Below are 14,897 nucleotides of genomic sequence, written 5' to 3' on the forward strand. Positions count from 1 at the left end.
AATTGCTAAATTACAATGCTATTGTATAGGATTTTCAGTTAAGATGGACGTGTAGGAGCCCCACAAAAGCAGCCTTGGAGAGAAAAAGCAAAAAGAAAACAAACACACAAAAACCAAAAAAAAAAACCAGCAAAATACACTCTTCCACTAAAAAGTGAAGGTGTATAAGAAATTATCAACCACAGCAGAGAAGTAGGAGAGATCCTGAGCATCGAGAGACCACAGAAGCAGGCAGAAGTGGCTCCAGCAGCGACAATAGGTCCCTGTGGCCATGGTTTCCAGGCATGGCCTGAGCTGCAGGAAAAGCCAGGTGAGCACAGCAGATTACTAAACACAAGCTTTAAAAACCAGAAGGGCTTGGAATGATGTATTACAAGTTCTGAAAGATGACAACAGTCAACAAAGAACACTTTACCCAGCAAAAATATCCATCCAAATTGATGGAGAAACAAGGACATTCCACAATAAAAACAGACTAAAGGAATATAAGACAACTAATCCAGCACTACAGAAAATGTTTAAAGAGATTATCTCCACTGAAGAGAAAGGATAGCATACATATGAGGAAACAGGGAAAAATAAATCATACTCAAAAAACAATGCAAGAGAGTAAAGGGAAGAAAAGGAAGCACTATAAAACAAGAAGAATGGTGAGTATAAATACACACCTTTCAATAATAACTCTTAATACCAATGGCCTCAATGTTCCAACCAAATGACACAGGCTTGCAGATTGGGTAAATAGGCAGGATCCTTCTGTTCGTTGCCTCCAAGAAACTTATCTCTCCATAAAATACAATGATATTATATACTTATAAATTGTAATGCAGTGTAAAATACTTTTATTTAAATTTGTTTATTAATTTTTAGCAATCCTATACATATGTACAATGCATTTTAATCATATTCACTCCAATTACTCTAACTATAATATAAACATAAATTTTACATGTACTATGAAACAAAAGATTGTATGACTTGCTTTATTGTCTTCTCACTTTATTGTAATGCTTTGGAACCAAACTCATAGTATCACTGAGGTTTGCCTATAACTGTATTAGAGGACCATGATTCCAAAGGACTAGATTCTAGGATAATGCTTGGATGGAGTTGAGCTTAATCTAAGAGATTTCAATCATGATATCTGAAAGTAAAGCATTTTGAGGATATTCACACACAAAAAATTGAGATGCAAGAACTAAAATATTGCTAAAGTTATTTCCAGGCCTCTTCTCGACACTGTCTGGCACTCTTGCTCCTTGGCAACACACCTGAAGCATTTGCATCTGGCACATGCTGAGGCTGAATCGTGATAATCCTCCTATCTCCTCCCTCCCTTCTCTAATCTACCTGTAACCAGTCCAAAGGATTGACTATTTTTAAATTTTTGTGCCAGTCTATTTGATGCAGGGTCTCATCATGGAACCAGCTAGCTTAGAACTGTAATTCTTCAGATTCAGTGTCCCAGGTATTATGATAACATACACGTACCATCTGAATACATTTTTATCATACCATTCATTAGTCAAAAACAACTGTCTCTTTGTTTTCCTCTCTCCTTCCTTCCTTCCCTCCCTCCCTTCCTTTCTCTTTCTTTCTTACAAAATCTCATTTAGCCCAGACTGTCCTTGAACTTGTTATACATCCAAGGATGACCTTGAACTTCTAATCCTCCTGCTTTTATCTCCTGAGTAGAGGTATGTATCAGCATGACTAGATTGTGTGTGTGCCAAGCAAGCACTCTATCAAACGAGCCACATCCCCAGCTCCAAATAATTCTTTCTTATAAATGTGTATTAGCACATATAATTCCAATTTCTTTTACTTCCCTTTTAAAATCTTGTGCCCTTTGAGGTTTCAAAAAAATGTAACTAATTAGAAGATTTAATTGCTAAAAGTAGTTATTTGAGTTAGGTATGCTTGGTGCTGAATTGTCAGACGCCATTACTTTTCTGCCACCAGAATGCTCTGTCACAGCATTCAAGGAATCATATGCTCATGTCCTTGTCAGTTCACTCCAATACGAACAACATTAGTCTCAGTGTGATGGTGTCACCAAGGATCAGCAGAACAAACAGGCTTGTCTAAGTGTGACAGTTTCACCAAAGAACAGGGGGAAGACTTGTCTAAGTGTGACAGTGTCACCAAGGAACAGTGGTAATGGGCCAAGAGTTCTGTTTTCAAAAGAAGGGCACATTCTGGTATCCCTAGAAAGTTAGTATGTTAAAATACAAAGTCTTTCAGAATTTTTTAAGTTCCTAGATTAAACCAGCTGCAAACTGCTTTACCTGGAAAATTCTGAATATGGGACAAGTTATAAATTGGGTCATTATGCACAGAGACATTGCCTCTCCCCCATAACTGATGGCCACCCCCACAATGCAAGACCCACAATCCTCATGGGGGGATGACAGGGAGAAGGCTAATGATGGTACCATCATGTCTGTATATACACTATATAAATAACTAATAAAAAAATCCATTAACCAACAAGGGAATTTGCTTTACTTGTGTGTTTGAGAGTGTGTGATACTATTACTTTGGTTCTATAGGAACATGTTTAGACATGTATATTGACATATTTAAGTTAGAGAAGAAATATAAACTTTAAGATGCTTTTTTATACTAAAAATAAAATTTTTTTAAAAAACGTAAAATATACAAAAACTAGTGCTGGGTTCATGAGACAAATTACCAAAATGATTACTTTTGTGTATTAAAAAATTGAAGCTATATGCTGGGGATAGTACTTATTCAGCATGCACTGGGCCTTAGAATCAACCCCTAGCATCCAAGGAAAAAAAGAAAAAAAAAATGAAAGGCACAAAGCCAGTTTATGAAATAAAATAAGAATATGAATGGCATACTTCATGTTTTAGCATAACATAAAGCATATACTTCACTTCATAATCACTGGAGGACTTCTTGCCTAAAAGTAATAACATGTAAGGGAGGGTGGTATTATTATTTTGATTGCTTTCTTTTATTAAGGGTAAAAAGCCTAATGAGATAATTTCCCTTGGCTCTAATTTCATGACTAATTTCTAATTTCAAGAGTTGTGGATTCATACCACCAGATCTCAATGTGGTCCTAGAAGAAAATAGTTCCTTGAGTTCCTGGGATAAAAGAAACTTCTTTTTTATTTTTTTAAAAATTTTATTAGCATTTTCCATGATTATAAAAAAAAATCCCATGGTAATTCCCTCCCCCACCCACACTTTCCCCTTTGAAATTCCATTCTCCATCATATTACCTCCCCATCACAATCATTGTACTTACATATATACAATATCAATCTATAAAGTATCCTCCTCCCTTCCTTTCTATTCCCTTTATGTCTCATTTTTAACTTACTGGCCACTGCTACTAAGTATTTTCATTCTCATGCAGAAGCTCAATCATCTGTAGCTAGGATCCACATATGAGAGAGAACATGTGGCACTTGGCTTTCTGGGCCTGGGTTACCTCACTTAGTATAATACTTTCCAGGTCCATCCATTTTTCTGCAAATTTCATAACTTCATTTTTCTTTACCGCTGAGTAGAGCTCCATTGTATAAATGTGCCACATCTTCATTATCCACTCATCGGTTGAGGGACATCTAGGCTGGTTCCATTTCACAGAATTATAAATTGAGCAGCAATAAACATGGTTGAGCACGTACTTCTAAGGAAATGAGATGAGTCCTTTGGATATATGCCTAGGAGTGCTATAGCTGGGTCATATGGTAGATCAATCTTTAGCTGTTTTAGGAACCTCCACACTGATTTCCACAATGGCTGGATCAGATTGCATTCCCAACAGCAGTGTAGAGAGGTTCCTCTTTTTCCACATCCCTGCCAACATTTATGATCATTTGTTTTCATGATGGTGGCCAATCTGACAGCAGTGAGATGGAATCTCAATGCAGTTTTAATCTGCATTTCCCTGATGGCTAGTGACATAGAACACTTTTAGATGCTTATATGCCATTCATATTTCTTCTTTGAGAGTGCTTTATTTATCTCCATAGCCCATTTTTTGATTGGCTTGTTTGATTCCTTATTATTTAACTTTTTGAGTTCTTTGTATATACTAGATATTGATCCTCTCTCAGATATATAGCTGGCAAGATATTTTCCCATTCTGTAGGTTGCCTCTTTGCTTTTTTCACTGTGTCCTTTGCAGTGAAAAATCTTCGTAATTTCATGAGATCCCAGTGATTAATCTGTGGTTTTATTGCCTGAGCAATTGGGGTTGTATTCAGAAAGTCTTTGCCTAGACCAATATGTTGAAGAGTTTCCCCTACTTTTTCCTCTAGCAGTTTCAGAGTTTCAGGTCTGATGTTAAGGTCTTTAATCCATTTAGACTTAATTCTTGTGCATGGCGAGAGAGAAGAATCTATTTTCATCCTTCTGCAGATATTTATCCAGTTTTCCCAACACCATTTAATGAAAAGACTGTCTTGTCTCCAATGAGTATTTTGGGCCTTTTTATCAAATATCAGGTGGCTATAGCTACTTGGGCATACATCTGGGTGCTCTATTCTGTTCCATTGATCTACATGTCTGTTTTTGTGCCAGTACCATGCTGTTTTTGTTACTATGGCTCTGTAGTATAGGTTAAAATCAGGTATGGTGATACCACCAGGCTCATTTTTGTTGCTCAGTATTATTTTAGATTTTTGAGGTGTTTTGTGATTCCAAATGAATTTTTGGATTGTTTTTTCGGTTTCCATGAGGAATGCTTTTGGAATTTTGATAAGGATTGCATTAAATGTGTAGATTGCTTTTGGTAACATTGCCATTTTCACAATATTGATTCTTCCAATCCAGGAACAGGGGATGTTTCTCCACTTTCTCGTGTCTTCTGCAATTTCTGGCTTGAGTGTTTTAAAGTTCTCATTGTAGAGATTCTTTACTTCCTTGGTTAGGTTTATTCCAAGGTACTTTATAATTTTTGATGCAATTGTGAATGGAAGTGATTCTCTGATTTCATCCTCTTTGTGTTTGTTGTTAGCATATATGAAGGCTACTGATTTCTGTGTATTTATTTTGTATCCTGCTACATAGCTGTAGGTCTTGATCAGCTCTAAAGTTTGCTAGTAGAGATCTTAGGGCCCTTTATGTATAGAATCATGTCATCTGCAAATAATGATAACTTGATCTATTCCTTTCCAATTTGTATCCCTTTTATGTGTGTCTCTTGCCTTATTACTATGGCTAAGACTTCCAGAACTATAGTGACAGTGGACACCCTTGTCTTGTTCCTGATTTTAGTGGAAAAGCTTCCTGCTTTTCCCCATTTGGTACTATGTCGGCTGTAGACTTATCATAAATACCTTTTATTATATTGAGTTATGTTCCTTCTATTCCCAGTCTCTGTAGGACTTTTATCATGAAGGGATGTTGGATTTTGTTAAATGCTTTCTCTGCGTCCAATGAGATGATCATGTGATTTTTGTCCTTCAACCCATTTATATAATGTATTACATTTAAAGATTTGTGTAAATTGAACCATCCCTGCATCTCTGGGATAAAGCCTACTTGGTCAGGGTGAATGATCATTTTGATATGCTCTTGTCTTCTGTTTGCCAATATTTTGTTGAGAATTTTTGCACCTATGTTCATGAGGGAGATTGGTCTGTTATTGTCTTTTTTTGTTCTCTTTGCCTGGTTTTGGTATCAGGGTGATGTTGGCCTCATACAAGGAGTTTGGTAGAATTCCTTCTTTTTCTATTTCCTGGAAAAGCTTTAGAAGCAATGGTGTTAGCTCTTCCTTGAAGGTCTGGTAAAATTCAGCAGTGAATCCATCTGGGCCGGGGCTTTTTTTAGTTGGGAGATTATCGATAACTGTTCGAATCTCCATGTTTGTCATAGGACTATTCAAGTGATTAATCTCATTTTGATTTAACTTAGGTAGGTCATATAAGTCAAGGAAATCATCCATGTCTTTCATATTTTCATACTTTGAGGAGTACATACTTTAACTGTATGTACTGATGATTTTTTGAATTTCTCTGGTATCTGTTGTGATGTTACCTATTTCATCTCTGATTTTATTAGTTTGTTTCTCTTCTCTCTTCCTTTTGGTCAGATTTGCTAAGGGTTTATCAATCTTGTTTATCCTTTCAAAGAACCAACTATTTGTTTCATTAATTCTTTGGATTGTTTTTTTTTGTTTCTATCTCAGTAATTTTTGCCCTATACTTTATTATTTCTTCCCGCCTACTGATTTTTGGTTTGACTTGTTCTTCTTTTTCCAAGGCTTCAAGATGAAGCAGTAGGTCGTTTACTTGTGACCTTTCTAATTTCTTTTTTTTTTTTTTTTGGTTTTTCGATGTAGGGTCTTACTCTAGCCCAGGTTGACCTGGAATTCACTATGGAGTCTCAGGGAGGCCTCGAACTCACAGCAATCCTCCTACCTCTGCCTCCTGAGTGCTGGGATTAAAGGAGTGCACCACCACGCCCAGCTCTAATTTCTTAATATAGGCACTTAACGCTATAAATTTACCTCTTAGAACTGCCTTCATTGTGTCCCAGAGATTTTGATATGTTGTGTTCTCATTATCGTTTGACTCTACAAATTTTTGATTTCCTTCTTGATTTCTTCATTGACACATTCATCATTTAGTAGTGTATTGTTTAGTTTCCATGATTTTGTGTATGCTCTATAGCCTTTCTTGCTACTGATTTGTAGTTTAATTCCATTGTGGTCGGATAGAATGCAAGGAATTATTTCAATTTTCCTGAATTTGTTAAGATTTGCTTTGTGTCCTAATATGTGGTCTATTTTAGAGTATGTTCCATGTGCTGCTGAAAAGAATGTATATTCTGCAGCCTTTGGATGAAATGTCCTGTATATATCTGTTAAGTCCATTCCTTCTATGACCTCATTTAGTCCAGATGCCTCTCTGTTTATTTTTTCCCAGGATGACCTGTCAATTGATGAGAGTGGAATGTAAAAACCACCCACCACCACTGTGTTTGGTGTTATCTGTGACCTTAGTTCTAATAGTGTTTGTTTGATGAAATTGGGAGCCCCCATGTTAGGTGCATATATGTTTAGGATTGTAATGTCCTCCTGTTGGAATGTGTCCTTAATCAATATAAAGTGACCTTCCTTATCTTTCTTGACTAACGTTGATCTGAAGTCTACATTGTCAGATATTAGGATAGCAACCCCTGCTTGTTTTCTAGGCCCATTTGTTTGAAACACTGTCTTCCAACCTTTCACCCTAAGATAATGTGTATCCTTTGTAGAAAGGTGAGTTTCTTGGAGACAACAAATTGTAAGGTACTGCTTTTTAACCCAGTCTGCAAACCTATGTCTTTTCATTGGGGCTTTGAGGCCATTGATATTAAGAGATATTATTGAAAGGTGTGTATTTATGTTTGCCATTTTTATTGTGTGTGTGTGTGGTTCCGGTTCTATCTGTGCTGTTTTTTGTTAACTAGTATTTGAGTATTGCTTGTTTTTTCTAGGTTCCTTATATGTGTGCTATTCCTTTTCTTCAGCATGGAGGATTCTATCAAGTATTTTCTGTAGAGCTGGTTTTGTCTTCAAATAATCCTTTATCCTGCATTTGTCATAGAATGTCCTTTTTTCTCTGTCTATTTCAATGGATAGCTTTGCAGGATAAAGTAACCTTGGTTGACAGTTGTTATCTTTCAGAACTTGGAATATATCACTCTAAGCCCTTCTGGCTTTAAAAGTTTGTGTTGAATAATCTGCTATAATCCTGATGGGCTTGCTTTTGTAGGTAACTTGATTTTTCTCTCTAACTGCTTTCAATATTTTTTCTTTGGTGTGTGTGTTTGGAAGTTTGAGTATAATATGGCGAGGAGAGGTTCTTTCCAGGTTTTGTCTGGCTGGGGTTCTAAAGGCTTCCTGTATCTGCATTGGCACCTCTTTCCCAATTTGGGGGAAATTTTCTTCTATGATTTTGTTGAAGATGCCTACTATGCATTTGGAGTGCAATTCTTCTGCTTCTACTATGCCCTGAATTCTTATATTTGATCTTTTCATAGAGTCCCGAATATCTTGAAATTTCCACTCATGCTTTTCTATAATTTGTCTTTCTCTTTGTTAGACTGTATTAGATCTGCCACCTGGTCTTCTAGCTTAGATAATCTGTCCTCTCCATCCATTCTACTGGTGAGGTATTCTAGAGAGTTTTTTATTTCATTAACTGTGTTCTTCATTGCTAGTAATTCTGACTGGTTTTTCTTTATTATATCTATTTCCTTATTTATGTCTTGTATTGCCCTCTTTATTTCATGAAATTGGTGTCATGCGTCTTCTTTGATTCCTTTGATTTCCTCTTTGAGTTCCTCTTTGACTCCTTTGATTCGTTCTCTGACTTCTTTGAACATATTTACAATCATTCTTTTGAAATCTTTCTCAGGCATTTCCTCTAACTCGTTCTCACTGGAGGTTATTTCTGATGCATTAATAATTTTAGGTGGATTTATATCATCTTGCTTTTTAGTGTTTCTTGTGTTATAATGTATATATTTTTGCATCTTGGATTAAGTTAATGCTTGGATTTTCTAGCTAGCTGGGTATTCTTAGCTGTATCAATTGATTTGATGTTATATATTTTCAGGATGGAGCTTAAGGTGTTAGGTGTGGCTCTTAAGACTCTGAGAGTATCTACAAAGGTGCTCCTTGGGGTTGAGTTTCCCTGCTATGGGATTATTGAAGTAGCCTGAGTGGAATTAAATAGAGGTAGATTCTAAAAGTTAACTAAACACTGTACCCATTCAATCAAAAACATCCCCAAGTATGTACGCCAGAGTAGTCATTATAACAACCAGATCCTCTAGCAACATAGAGGTTAAGATTTCTGGTCTGTTGAGGGATCCAAGTCAGCTTGTGACCAAGTGAGACCCTTCCTTTGTGCAATCCCAGTTACCTTGGATGATTTTGGTCTCAGTCAATTTGCTGCCTCGTCATTGGGCTGCTGTTCTGATTTCTGGAGCTGGGCACTGGCTTTTCCTGTGGGGCAAACTGAGCCTGGCAACTGTGGCCCTGCAGATCAGCGCCCCCGCTGATGGAACTGCTGCTGCTAAAGCTGCCTCTGCTGCTGCTTTAGCTGCCACTGCTGGAGCCACCACTGCTGCTGAAGCTGCTGCTGCTGGGTTCACTGCTGCTGCTGCCGCTACTGAATCTGTTGCTGCTGGGGCCGCTGTTACTGGTGCTGGGGCTGCTGATGTTGCTGCAGGACTCTGCTCCTGCTTGGGTCCTGCTGTCACTCAAGTTGGTGTGGCCGGATCCTGGGACCGCTTGGGGGAGGGGAGGGAGCCGCAGCTTCTCTAGTTCTCTTGCTGTTCCACGTGTTCTTCTACCTTGTGGTCTGCTCCTCCTTTGCTCACTGCCGCTCTCCCTTTACATTTCCTGAGTTGTGGAGACCGCTGGTGTGAGTGGAAGCTCTCCACACCTGGCTTTTCCCGTGGCTGGAGCCAAGCCTGGTGGCTTTCTTGTGCGCCGTCGCCACAGTTGGTGGAGCTGTCAGGGCCACTTTTGCCGGCCTGTGTGGTGTCTGGATGTTCTGGATCTCTTCTACTTCTCCGCTATTGCTTCAGTTTCCTATACACCTCACTTTTTTTTTTAAAGTGTGTATTTTGCTGAGATTTTTGGTCTTTTTCTCCCCTAGGCTGCTTTGGCGTGGTACGTACGCCGCCATCTTAACCGGAAGTCCAAAAGAAACTTCTGAAAGCCTTATCTAATTGGACTGACAGAGGTATACATTCTTCTTCTTCTTATTATTATTTTATTTTCTGGATTTTTATATTATTTATTTATTTGCTTATGAGAGAGAGAATGGGTGCACAAGGCCTTCCAGCCAGTACAGACAAACTCCAGATACATATGCCACCTTGTGCATCTTGCTTACATAGGTACTGGGGAATCAAAATAGGTCCTTTGGTTTTGCAGGCAAGCACCTTAACCACTAAGCAATCTCTCCAGCCCAAGGTATACATTCTTTTCAACTCATTCTTCTATATAGGTCTGTTAGTCCTGGTACTCATGCAACTTCATACAAACACTTAAGCAACTAGAAACAATTGTCTCCCACAAAATTCTGAGCAAGATATACAGAATACAAATTCAGGAAAAAAGTAATTCTGAGATAATTAACCTGGAAATGAGAAAACTTTTGTCTTTTGTAAGGGCAACCTATCTGGGCTGCTATTTCTGTCACCAAGTACCATCAATCAGAAGCCTGGAAGGTGATAAACCTCAGTATCTCTGTCAAGCAACATTAGTGACTTACCAGGTTCCTGGAGCTTAAGTGCTTCTAAGTCAAGACTTTCATTTTCCTTGAAGAAGATCTGAAACTTTTCAAATGTAGCTGCATATAAACGGGCAGAGTCAAATGCTGCATGAATTGTGTCCTAAATGTTAAGACAGACAGATAAGACTATAGTTTTCTTAAGTAGAATTAAGTCCTAAATAACTTAACACATATACATATCACATGCATAAGCAAAGCTGTGTATTTTTCTACCTATTACTCACAACTTCAGTCCAAGATTCACTGCAGCCTATCCTCTTCCCTTACATAATGCTGAGAAGTATCAGCATTTCATGATCTGTCCATGTGTTTGCCTGTTTACCTGAAAATTTGTGCTTGCACAGAAAGCAATTTTGGAATTCCTGACATACCCAGAGCACTGTGCAAAATAAGCCTACTGACAAGAGGTCAGCATTTCTCTTTTGCCTAAGGTTAAACAGTCAAACTACTGTGCTCAAAATTTTGTGTGAGGCCCTCAGTTTCAGTCAGCAGAAGTGCCAGTTAATTCATAATAAATAATATCTAATAAAATGAACTTGGTTTAGTTTTTCTCTCTCTTCCTTTGAGTGTGGTTTTGCTGTTCGTTTGAAACAAACAGGAACAGTGTTGTTGTTTTTTTCCCTTCTTACATCAATACATTATCTAAATGTGCTTTTGTTTATAAAAGCTGAGCAATTCAGTTGAAATTTTTGTACAAAATATTATTTTCAAAGTCCTTAAGTATGTTTTAGTTAGTATCTGCATTTTAGAAACAATTGGGAAGAGGCCATTACATTTCTTTTCTAATAACTCTTGAAATAATTACACTAGTTTTTGTAGTTATTGTTTTGCATGTGTAGTGTGTGAATGGATATGTATGCATGTTTGTATGTGTGTGGGTGCACATTTATGTGTGGGCACCTGTGCACATGTGTGTGCATGCTTGTGAAGGTCAAAGATTGAATTTGGGTATCCCCTAATTTGCTCTCTACCTTATTCTTTGAGACAAGGTTTCTTGCTGAACTTAGAGCTTACCAATTCAGATAGACTAGCTAGCCAGTGAACCGTGGGGATTCTCCTACCTCCACCCGCCCAGTGCTGGGATTAGAGGCAAGTGCTACCATGCTAGGCATTTTGTGTGGTTGTGAATCAGGTCCTCATATTTGCATGATAAGTACTTTGCCCACTTAGCTATCATTCTAGCCTTATACTATGTTTTCATAAAACATTAAGGGCTGGGAAGACTGGTCAGTGGTTAAATGTGTTTGTAAAACCTAGCAGGCTAGGTTCAATTCTCAAGCCACCCATATAAGCCAGACAAAAAGTAGCACACATGTCTAGTACTCATTTGTAGCCACGGGAGGCCCTGGAGTGCCCCCCCCATCCACACACACATAGACACACATGTGCAAATAAATAAACAAGTTTAAAATATAAAAATGAAATTTTGTGGAAGAGGGGGCAGAAAGAATGTCAGAACCACATGTTGGGTCATGATATGCAGAGACATTTCTCCTACCCATAACTGTGGGCTAACTCCACAATGCATGACCCACATACCTCAACAAGGATGGGCCAGGAGGAGGGGGTAGGACATGGACGAGCCTAATAATGGTACCAACTTGACTGTATTCACTGAGTATAAAACTAATTAATAAAATAATAAATTAAAAAAATAGCTGGCAACATAGAAATAAAGCAAAATTTAATTAAAAAGACAATAAATAAATACTATGATTTATTCATATGTGCATCTACCTTAAAAAATATAAAAATGACTTCAGTTAGAGAGATTGTGTTTAGTGGTAAACCAGCCTTGTTCCATTTATACTCCCGACTGTTTCACTAGAAACACATGCAAATATATTGGTAATGATAGGTAACTATTTTGATGGGCATTTTAATGCTTCTAAAAAATTATCTCTAGCTTAGCAGGACAATTTTTAAGGTGACAACATTATTTTCAAATCTTACTATTTACAGAGTAGGTGCATGCCAATTTTCACAAGTCAAACATTTAAAGATAAGACAGAAAGGAAGTAAATTACTCAATTTCTTAAATACCAACAATATCATAAAGTAGTTTTAGTAAAAGTCAATATACCTTTATCTGAAAGATAATTGTGTGAAAGTTCTTGTCATCGTCAAACACAGTTGACAGGCTTGGCCCAGGCCCACAGGTCTTTTCTTCAAGCTTGTTGTTAATGAAAGGGCTGGTGAAAGCGTCAAAATATGTGTCAGGCATGAGGTTAGGAACAGACAACACAGTGCTTTGGAAATGATTAATTGCACTGGAAATACCATCCTATTAGAGAGAAAGATACAAATATAAATATAAACATGCAGATGATTGCAGTTAGGAACATTACTGAATTTTCTGCAATGCTAGATTAAAAGAATAGTTCATACAAGCAGGCTCAGGTGTGTTGATTCTGAGTAATAAAAAGACATATATTTTCTAATTAAGGGAGAGGCTGGGCTGAGGGTGTAATGCAGTGGTAGAGTGCTTGCCTAGTCAGAATAAAGCACTAGGTACAGTCTCTAGTGATGTAAAAATTTAAAACTGGAGAAGAGGAGCCAGTCATGGTGACACACGCCTTTAATCCCAGCACTTAGGAGGCAGAGATAGAAGGATCACTGTGAGTTTGAGGCCAGCCTGAGATTACATAGTGAATTCTAGGACAGCCTGGGATAGAGCAAGACCCTACCTTGAAAAACCAATAATAAAAAAAAGAAGGGCAAAATATCATGACAAGCTACATATCTGAAGTATAAATAAAACATTAGGTCCAAAGGAAAGGAAGGCCAAAGGGAAGTTTACGGGGAAAATTATATGATGGATAGAAGTTTATGCTATTTGAGCAGTGATTTATATGCTAGAAATATAATGATGTAGAAATTAGACATCTAAGTAAAGATTTAGGGGAGAGGACACTTACTATGGTATTGCTCATAATAACTAGAGAAAACTCAGATGCTTAAAAATAGATTGTAAGTTATGGTACATTTATATGTTAGAAAATCCATGCTGTCTTGAAATGAGTCTCCAAAAATTGTTTATATATAGGCAAAAAAAAAATGGTAAGGAGAGAGGCAGAGAGAGTATTTATATCTATTAATGTATATAATCTCATGGTAAGTTAGTTATATAGGTGTGATGGTTTGATTCAGGTGTCCCCCATAAGCTTAGGTGTTCTGAATGCTAGGTTCCCAACTGGTGGAGATTTGGGAATTAACACCTCTTGGAGGCAGTGTATTGTTGGGGGTGGGCTTATGGGTGTTATAGCCAGTTTCCTCATGCTGGTGTTTATCACACTTTCCTGTAGCTATTGTCCACTTTATGTTGACCAGGGGGAGATGTCCACCCTCTGCTCATTTTGTCATTTTCCTGCCATCATGGAGTTTCCCCTCAAGCCTATAAGCCAAAATAAACCTCTTTTTCCTTCAAGCTGCTCTTGGTTGGGTGATTTCTACCAGCAATGTGAACCTGATTGTAATAGTACGGTATCACCAAGGAGTGGGATTGCTGCTAGACACCTGACCGTGTGGCTTTGGCCTTTTGGAGCTGATTTTCAAGACGAATGTGGAAGGATTTGAAACCTTGCCCTAAGAGATGCTTTGTAGTGCTGTAAATATAGCTTGATGGACTATTTTGGTCAAAATTGAGAGACCTGAGTACAGTAAGAACTATGGACTTGTGAGGTTTGGCTTATAAGGGTAAGAGCTTTACTTGGACTGGGCTAGCAGTTTGTGTGAAAAGCTTGCTCTTATGCCCATGTCTTGAGAAATTGTGTAGGGTTGCTTTGGGTAGAAATGAACTGGTGTGAGCAGAGGGATATGGCACAGGAAGCTTTGGGTTAACTGCTGCCCATTCAGCTGCAATTGAGAGATTACAACTTTTGATATAGATTGTACCAGCTGACCTGCACTGGGGCAACAGGAAGAATATAGACTCTTTTGAAGGGGCCTGAGTGTTCAAGAAGTGTCTTGTTCTTCAAAGTCTGCTTTATTTTCCCCTGTATTAACAAATTCACACTCTACCTGGTATGGTGGAGCATAAGAAATGCAGGAAAGAGAGGGTCATTGAGTTTACAACATGGTCTTGTGTTTTGGAAATGGCCATGAGCAGTGTGAAGCAGGTTTGCTAGACGCTGCATGGAGACCCCATGGGGCCATGAGGATGAACCGTGGATTGCAGTGGAGACCCAGTGGAGATGCTGGGACCATGAGATGGCTGCTAAAGAAAGCTGCCGGCCCCGATGAAGTTTTCCAGGACTGTGAGTAAGCCTAGCTGGAGGGGCGGAATCAGAAGTCCAGAGACTTGTTGCTGGTTAGAATTATCAGACTTAGAGTTGTTGGAATTGGAGCTATAGAGTTTGGTGTTTGCCCTGTTTAAATCAAGTATTGCTTGAGAATTTCTTTGCTATGCCCAATACCATCTTTTGCAGTGTGAATGTTTATTCTTTGCCATTACGGTTCTTTTGGGGGATTTTTTGGTATTATGGCTCAGATAAAAGACCTTGGACTATGGGGATGTATGAATCTAATTGGAATTAATAAAAACTATGGAGATTTTTAAAGTTGAACTGAATGCATTGTATTTTATATCATGTATGGATATCAGTTTATGGGGGCCAG

The 14,897-nt window shown here is 38.1% G+C and overlaps 1 protein-coding gene across 1 annotated transcript in view; it reads right to left on the reverse strand.

The window, feature by feature from the left end:
* The window catches only part of Dnah6 (dynein axonemal heavy chain 6), a 397,099-nt gene that overhangs the window by 258,717 nt on the left and 123,485 nt on the right, over positions 1-14,897 (reverse strand). Inside the window, exons 11-12 of the mRNA XM_004660533.2 lie at positions 12,364-12,564; positions 10,260-10,380 (exon numbers count right to left, since the gene is read on the reverse strand). Of these exons, the coding sequence (XP_004660590.1) occupies positions 10,260-10,380; positions 12,364-12,564 (322 nt within the window). The remainder of the gene's footprint in view (positions 1-10,259; positions 10,381-12,363; positions 12,565-14,897) is intronic.

The sequence above is a fragment of the Jaculus jaculus genome, chromosome 6 (genome assembly GCF_020740685.1).
Source record: "Jaculus jaculus isolate mJacJac1 chromosome 6, mJacJac1.mat.Y.cur, whole genome shotgun sequence".
Lineage (NCBI taxonomy): Eukaryota > Metazoa > Chordata > Mammalia > Rodentia > Dipodidae > Jaculus > Jaculus jaculus.